General features: G+C 58.5%; 1 protein-coding gene across 1 annotated transcript; it reads left to right on the forward strand.

Annotated features, from left to right (window-relative positions):
- Positions 1-5,842: 5,842 nt before the first annotated feature.
- RNF222 (ring finger protein 222) lies at positions 5,843-6,508 on the forward strand. Its single transcript, XM_010084801.1, has one exon. The coding sequence runs from the start codon at positions 5,843-5,845 to the stop codon at positions 6,506-6,508; it is 666 nt and encodes a 221-aa protein (XP_010083103.1).
- The last annotated feature ends 2,261 nt before the right edge of the window (positions 6,509-8,769 follow it).

An 8,769-nucleotide genomic window follows, 5' to 3' on the forward strand; every position in this document is an offset into this window, starting at 1 on the left:
GCGGCAGGTTGGAGCCGCGATGTCCAGGTACGCTGCAAGTCCTTCGCAAAGCCCTCAACATCTGCCCAGCAGATCCCTGCCCTGCTGGGAAAACAGAGATGGGAGAAGGGTTTGGGGCTCTACCCAGCTGTTCCTTGGTGTTTGATAAGCGTTCATCACGTCAAGTGGCCAGACCGAAATTTCTGATTGGCAGGAGGATGAGCAGATCCCGTCCATCCTGGTGGGGAAGAGGCAGCACCCCAGCTGCTGGGGGACCACCAGCTCCAGACCCTGGCACCTCTGGAGAGACAGACTCAGGGCTTTCCTCAGTGCACCCTGGACTTTTTTTTTTTTTTTTTTGTTCCCCCCCCCCCAGTGTGGTCAAAGCACGTCCGAGAGCACCACCTCCTGGGCACGGCAAAAAGTACCGAGGAGAAAGCTGAAGGCAGCGTTTTTGCTGTGAATTTTGAGCCATGTTGGCTAAAAGAGCATCTTGATGGTGGGTCTCCATCCTGCCAGGTGCCTGACCGTCAGGATGGAGACCCCCAGAAGGAAAAAAACCTGATTTTCCCACTCTGAATTCAAGCAAAACGAGCGTGGGAAAAGATGGACAAGCTCGGGGACACTCAAGCCCCAGGAGGGTGTCCCCGAGCTCGTCCATCTTTTCATGCTCTGGGAGTTTATTTTGATGGTGTGGGGGTAAATATAACTCGGACAGGGGCCAGGACCTTTGTACCATCCACCAGCATGGTGTAGCCCTGGGAAAGTAATTTTGCTTCACTGAGCTTCTCCCCCAGCTGGGAATATCTCTCTGGTCTAGGGTCAAACACCAATTTACTTCTCCCCCCACCCCACTCTTCCCTTCACCTCATTCCCACCAATGCCAAGCACTCATGGTGTCTGAGCCAGGGCTGGGAAGTGGTGGGAGGAGATGGGCTGAGCAGAACCTCCTACAGAGCCTCAGGTTTGCAGGTTGAGCTTTGCTAAGGACAAACCTGGGGGAGCCTGGGAGGACTGGCCGTGCCCTGGGAGGCATGGGGCGGGTGCGCTGGCACCAGGGTGATGGGCGAAAGGTGCCAGGGGTGTAAAGAGCCTGGCATGGAAAGGAGCTGAAGGAGAGGCAGGAGGGACAGCATCGCCACCCCACTGCAACCCATCCTGCTTGTGGCATCACTGAGGACATGCCAAGGCCACCAGGAAGGGACACTGACCATCACAGCCACCATTGCACTGACCAATCACGGCACTGAGAGAGGAGAATATAGACATGGGCACAGTGATCCCTCCTGCAGCTTTTGGCAATCACTTGTTTACAGGCAGATTGAGATGAGATGGGAGGAAGAAATGTTTTCCTGTGCAGGGGGTGAGGCAGTGGCCCAGGTTGCCCAGAGAAGCTGTGGATGCCCCATCCCTGGAGGGGTTCAAGGCCAGGCTGGATGAGGCTTTGGGCAACCTGGGCTAGTGGGAGGTGTCCCTGCCCATGGCAGGGGGTGGCACTGGATGATCTTGAAGGTCCTTTCCAACCCAAACCATTCTCTGATTCTACAACTTCCCGAGCCGGAGCTTTCCCCCAGCCCAGCCTTTCCAGCAGCCACTGGCCCCATGGATGTGTTGTGGCTGCACAGCAAAGCTCCCCACTTGAATCTTGCCATCAAGAAGAAATCTGTGGTTTTCTCACCAGGATCCTGGCCACGGCTGAGTGAAGGGATATGGGACATGTCTCTGCCCATTGGAAACGTCCCTGCTTCATCAGTTTGGATATGGAAATATTGAGATCTATAGTGAATATTTGCCTGGCACCAGGCTCACATTTAGATCACTCTTCTGTCTTTGAAAGAAAAGCTATTTCACATCACTGTGTATAATGGCTTTTCCCCTCCTGCCTGCCTGGTTGCTGGAAGTGGAAAGTTTGGGTGATGCTGTGGAAGGCGAAGGCTGTCTCTGCAGTGTTCTCTTGTCTTTGCAAGTGGCTGCAAAGCTCTACCCAAAAGCTGCTGCAGTTGCAGGGAGTGGACCCCACCCACCTCACCCCCCAGTGAGGTCTGTGTCCTCTTCTTGGTCAGAAATGTCCCTTGTTCACTGGAAGTCACAGATGCCGGAGCAGAGGAGGTTTCAGCTGTGGTCCCTGAAGAGGAGCTGAGCCTGGTGCCACCTTCTTACTTGTCTAGAAGCATCCTGGAGCCCTTGGGTGCAAGGGGGCTGAAACACTGGCAGTGAGCTGCACTTTAAAGCCTGAGAAAAAATACAGGCAGCGTTTAGGGACTTATTTTGCCCCTGAACATTGTCCTTCAGGCAATGTCAGACTTGATCCCAGCACTCAGGAAAGATGCTGCCGCACGTGAAAGTGGGGCAAAGGCACCGAGGAAAGCCATGCCTGGGAAAAAATGAACTTGCTGACAGAGCCAGGGCTGCAATATGCCAAAATCCCTTTGATTTTGGCGTGGTCAAAGCAGCAAAGGGAGGCAGACTCGTTCTTCCAGTGCCTATGTATAGAGCCATGAGCTCATAGTTTCCAACTGCGGAGAGCGTTCGAAGTATGGGAAACAGGAATTTCCACCCCGCCTCAGTGCCAGCAGGGAGCAAACTGGTGCTGGGGAGATGCTCGGTTGTCCCAAATCTGCTCTCGCTGGCCAAGATCACTTGTTCCGCAGGGAAGGTCTTGGTGGGTGCAAGCAGCCCTGGCACCTCCAGCAGCTTCAAGGAGGGGCCAGGGGATGGGGACACCTGCCCCAGGGGTGACTGTGCAGCCTCAGCCCTGGCACAATCTGTCGGGAGAGGTTTCAGCCTCAATTTCTGACCATCCCAACAAAAGTGGGGTAACGAGTGGAGCTTGTTCCCTGATCCTCAGCAGAGATGTGGAAGGTATTGAACTCCTTCCAAGCGAGGGATGGGGGCTCCATGGCTTGAGAGATCCCCCCTGGGGCACAAGCCTCACACCACGGGTGCTCTCTGCAGAGGGCAGATGCATTTTGGCAGCTGCCCCAACGCACGGGTTGTCCTGGCGGGGCTGCACCCACCCTTCTCCTCCCAGAAACCAACCCCGTGTTGTAACCACTGCAACCACTGTGCCCACGAGGACTGATACTGCTGCCCACGCCTGCAGCCCTGCGCCCTGCCATGGCACCTCTCCTGCCCACGAAGGGAGCCCAGGGGCCATCTCATTGGGTTTTGGTTACCAGGGGTGCATCTGCTCTTCTGCCTGCCCTGTAGACCCTGCAGAGCTCTGGGCATCTCCTCGAGGCTGGAGCAGCACAGAGCTGGGGATGCTTGTGTGGAGCATCTCTCTGCCCCAAGGCAAGAGTCCCCGCTATGTCTGGGTTTCTCCTGAAGACTTTCCATAATGGAGACACCAGGCTCTTCAGGGCATTTGAGCCCCTTGACGGTGCAAATCCAGGTCCCATGGGTGCACTGGCCCGAGCCAGGGAAGGTGTGCAGGCAGGGTGCCTTGGGGTCCCCATGCCTGCTCTGGGGACCTCCTCTGAATGCAGCGAGTGGTGCCCAGATCCCCGCAGAGCCGCTCAGCAAGCTTGAGACTGGGCTGGTAGCCCTGTGGCCACTGGCCAGGCTGAAAGGTGGCAGGGGTGGCTGGAAGGAGTCGAGATTGAGGCAGGAGTGATCCACCCAGGGAATGTGCCTCTCAGCCTCTTGCCTGGGGATTGGGTGGGGGACAGGCAGCACCCTGGGACACGGGTAAGGCCACGAGGACCTTCTCTAAGCAGGTTTCCAGCCCGCACGTGGCCAGTGACTCACGAGCCACCTGCAGCTGCTGAGATGGCCAAGCAGTGGGCTCCTGCTGGCCCTGAGCCCACAGAACTCCTGCTGCTGCCTGGACCACAGTTCTCAGAGATGCTGGAAACCCTCCCAGGGCAGGAGCAAGGCAGCAGTGGCCCTTGAGCCTGCTCAGGTGTGTCTGTTGGGCAGTACGGTGTCACACCGGGATGGTGTGAGCATCCCACAATCTAGGATGGGTAGTGCTGGGGTGGAGTGATGAGCATCTGGGGGATGAGGAGGGGACTCAGGGACAAAGATGTGGCCAGGGTGAGCGATGGGGACCAGAGGTGGGTGGAGGTAAGAGGTGTTTGGCAGGAGCCCAACCCTGGGGCAGGATGCTGCATCTCACCCTGTTTTGCAGCAACAGAGGGGTCTGGGGTCCCAGCATCCCCTTTAGCACCTGTTTCATTGGGGTTTGACCCCAGGGACAGACCGAGCTACAGCTTTCCATTGCACAAAGCAAAGCAGGCAGGACCGTGCCTCCTGTCCCTGCCCTCCGACGCCTGACGCCGGCTCCTCGCCCACTCCCTGCCCAACCCGGTGAACATCAGACCTTTAAAACCTGAACGAGTTCCTCCACATTCACTCCTCAGGAGCTGTCCCTGTCTCTGCTCCAGCTTTTGCGCAACGTGCCCGCATGAAATGTGCAACCAACAACTCTGTGTTATATAGGCGTCCGAGTCCTCTCCCTGACTGGTGCTCGGTGCTGGGGCACGGTCAGCCCTGCTTCTGGGGACAACGGTGGAGTGCATGGTGGGGCCCCTGCCCCGGTGCCCTGCAGCAGGTAAGGGGGGCTTTGGGGCATGGGGTTAGGGTCTCCTTCTGCAGCACTTTAGGGAAGTATCAAGTCCCTGATCTATCCTAAACCAAAGCAGGAGTCTGGGTCTGTCTTCGGCTGGATGAGGAGGGGATGGCATCCTGGCGCAAGGGGTGGCTCCCATGCGAGAGAACGGCAGCCAAGGAGGGAATGGCAAAACCTCCAGAAACAGCTGTGAGGATGCCCATGGGCACAGTCATGTGTGAGAAAAGGGGTGAAGGTTGGGTTGGGTTTGAAAATGCTACACGGTCTGGAAAACCTGCTGGTTTTATGAAGCTCCAGCTCCTGAACTAGTTCAAGAGAAGGGAGCTGAGCTGAGCATCCCCTCTACCCTCTCCCTTTTCCTTCTCCTCTCCCCATTCTTCCCTCTTCTGTCTCCCCTTTCTCTTTCCTGAAGCCACCACGTGAATGCTCCCTGCCTTGGGAGATGTGCAGGAGAGCTTCAGACCCATCCCCGGTGCAGCTCTGGATCACAGCAGCCCCACGCTTCCCCCCAACACCCTGGGCCAGGGCGGGGGCCAGGTGGGTTGGCTGGGCTCTGCCCTGCCCTCTCTGACTAACAGGAGACACCCGTCTCTGAGCACCGCTGCCCGCACTGTGCTCCAGCGTGAGTGAGGAGCAGGGACTGGAGACAGCAGTGGCCTGGCCACCAGCCTGGGGCATCCTCCGGCAGTGTGGCATGGGTGCTGGCTGCCTGCCCCAGGACGGCACGCTCCCTCTCCATCCCTGTGGGTCCTGCACTCCTGTCTGCCCCACTGACCTGGCCTCCTCCTTCTCTTCCCAGCCCCTCCATGTCCCCTGGAACGGGAGGATCTCCCTTTCCTTGGCAGGTTTCTCTGTGGGATGGGAGTTCTCACCTCCCACGCACCTGGAGCTGGCAGCAGAGCACAGAGGCACTCGTGACACAAGCTGGACCTGCTTCATCTCTACCAGGCACTGAGCAGGGAGACACAGCCCCATCCAGGGACTTGTGTCTTTTTCTGTGCAATTTTGCATCCAGAGATCATTGTCTCTGGTGGCTCCAGAGCTGAGGTCCTCCCATCATCTCTCTTGCCCCAAGGGCCACACTGAGAGGCTTCATGCTCCTGAAAAAGCCCAGCCTTGTCGAGACTATGCCCAGTCTATGCCACCCCATCTGTTAGGGGCAAGAGAGCAGGGAGGGGAAGGAGAGGTGGAGAAGAGGTGGATCACGCTAATAGTTGCAACTGAGACCCTTACTAACCTCTTCACACTCTTCCTCACAGCTGGGGAGTGCCTGTGGCCAACAGAACAAGGATGTCTGACACCTCATCCAGCAAGGAGGGTCCCCCGGCCGAGTGTCCCGTGTGCTATGAGAAGTTCCACCCGCTGGAGGCCACGCACCGCACGCTCAGCTGCGGGCACACCTTCTGCCACGACTGCCTGGTGAAGTGCCTGCTCTCCACCAAGCTTGACGGCCAGGTCCAGAGCAGCATCATCTGCCCCATCTGCCGCTACGTGACTTTCCTCAGCAAGAAAAAGGCTCTATGGCCACCCAAGGCGGGCACCAACCCCCGGACACTGGAGGTGCCTCTGTCACCTTCCTCCTTGTCCCATCTGACCAAAATGGAGGCCAGCAACACCTTGGTGGTGCCCAGCCATTTTCTGATGCCGGTGCAGAGCTTTGACCGGTGCTGCAGCATGGGGAACGGCCCCATAGACTCACAGGGGGTCCCAGGAAAGCTGGCACGGGAAGCCCACATCTTTGTCATCAGCAACTACGGGATGCCACTGATGGACACAGACTGCAGCTCCCTGGGGAGGAGAAGCAGAGCGGAAACGCAGAGCTCGGTGTCATCCAGCTCGGCCCTGGGGGTGCAATGCTGCCAGTCACCCATCGCCCTCGCCGTCCTCCTCATCCTGACTGTGGCCATGCTGGCGGCTGTGCTCCCTTGGCTGCTGCTGGTGAAGAGGGATTCGTAGCAGGAGTGGGATCAGCTCGGATGCTGGTGGGGTGTCACTGATGCTGGGACAGAGCTGAGGCTGGGACCTCTCTTGAAAGACCCCTGGAGAAAGCCCAGAAGCGTCTTCAGGTGAAGCTCTCTCATCTGTCCAGGGACTGAATGGACTTTGAGACCTTCCTGCAGATTTCCAGGCATCCACAGTGTCACTGCTGGTGTTTTCTGCCTCCTTTGGTTAAAATATGGCAGGTCAAACCCTGCCGGTGGGTTCCTCCAGCAGCTTAGTGGAAGGGGCGGTCGCTCTTCCTGCACCCTGTGACAGCCTGTGCAGCGGGTGAGGGGCTGTTCTGGTCCCTCCCCTCCACCCTACCTCCTGGGGGGCCGTGATGGTGGCACAAGGTACCCAGAACCTGGGGACAGCCAAAGGCTCTGTGCATTGGAGAGTCATGCTGCCGCGCTGTGGAGGTTTTGGAGGTCCCCAGACTCCCAGCTGGCTGTTGGGGTCATCAGGGTACGTGATGCAGTCACTCTGGAGCAGAAACTCATGGCTTTCCATCCCAAAGATGGGAGCCTCTAGCTACCAGGCAACAAGGGCAGCAAAAGTAGAGGATGGAGAGAGCGATCCTAGCCTCCACGAGCTCCCCTTCCCCTCTGTCAGGCACTGCTCCCCTCGCTGCAGAGTGATGGGGTGGGAAGGGACACCCGCTCAGCCCCCAGGCAGTCCCAGCCTTGCCCTCCCTCACCTCTCTCTGAGCTCCCCAAAGCTGTGGTCCTCCTCTCGGTGTCACAGGCATCCCTCCTGCCCTGGGGATCCAGGAGCAGGCAGGGTGTGTGAGGCAGGGAGCTAAACCAGAGGTCTGAACTGCATAAGGGGACAGATTTGGGATCCCACCCTGCTCTCCTCACTGGAGCCCTGTGCCTTGGCAGAGTGATGTTTCCTGCTCCCTATATCCAGCTCCCGAGGGTTAACACCTGCGGCTCATTTTCACCTGTACCAAAGAGGTTAGGCACTGCTCTCCCCCCCATGCCTCCTGGCTTCACCCTCTTTGGGACCAGTCCCACGCAGGGGAGTCTCAGCCCCTTGTCACAGGGACCCTGATTTGGGAGGGGAGTGGACATCTGAGAGGCACAGCTAAGATTTGGGACCCTCCATGCCTGGTCTCCCCCCTGCCAGAGCTGGTGCTGGAGCCCCCCATCATGTTTTTCCCCAACTGTGCACCCCAATGCAGCATCTGCACTTTGTCCTCCTGACCAAGTCCCGGACCCCGTGGATGCTGCTCTCACCCCGTCACTTCACGTCACTCAGGAATGTGCCCAGAGCAGGAGCAGGATGTCCCTGGGCAGTGCCCGCGGGAGGTGGCAGCGGGGTGGGGGCTGGGGCACTGTTTCCCTGCCCTGATGCGAGGTTCCCGCTGCATGGCTGAGCATCGGTCGGGACCAGCATGGCAAGGAGGCCACCGAGGCTGCTTTGGGATCAGCCAGAACATTTCAGGGGAACAAATGAGAACCACATAGGGCTGGAAAGGGGGGAAGCAGTCTGGGGCAGAGGAGCTGATGGCATCCCACCCCTTCCTCTGGGGTTACAGCCGGGGCCTGGTGCCCTGGCTGGGCTATCGGCTGCCCAGCTTCTCCCTGTGATGCTGTTGCTGCACTCCCCCACCCCATGCCTCAGTTTCCCCACCCACACCCAGGGTGCAATGACACTGGCCTCTGCATGAAGCACTGGGAGATCGCCTGGGGATGTGCTTGAGACACCACACTGGAATGGAAATCCCATTTCATAAGAAGCGATTACCTGATAATGAGGCATCCATGCCTCATTATTTAATAATAAACCTTATTATTAGTCTGTCTGGGGAATTAATGCAGGGTGCCAGGGAACCAGCCCCTTGACAGAGGGCTGCTGGGAGGTGGGGCCCCCCTTCATCTGCATCTGGGCGAATTCCTCGGGGTAGGGCTGGAGGAACCTTTGGCTGATCCAGGTAGAGCCCTGGAGATAATTGGGCAAGGCAACGGGGACAGGAAAGCACTTCAGTGGCAGCACTGGGATGAGATGGGATGTCCTGTGCTGTGTTGGGGTCACGGGCTCCAGCAGGACCAGCGCCGAGGGGACGATGCTGGGGTTATCAGTGGGGGCAGCCAGGGCCATGGACGTGGGGGTCTGGGGTGGGGGTCCAGGGCCAGCACCCCTTTGGGAGGTGAGGAGTGCATTTGCCACAGGGTGGCACTGCTTGGCCGGGGATGGCTATCAGGGCTGGCGCAGTGGCAGGGGGAGGCCCGGGG

Source organism: Pterocles gutturalis, unplaced genomic scaffold (genome assembly GCF_000699245.1).
Source record: "Pterocles gutturalis isolate BGI_N339 unplaced genomic scaffold, ASM69924v1 scaffold13555, whole genome shotgun sequence".
In the NCBI taxonomy this organism is placed as follows: domain Eukaryota; kingdom Metazoa; phylum Chordata; class Aves; order Pterocliformes; family Pteroclidae; genus Pterocles; species Pterocles gutturalis.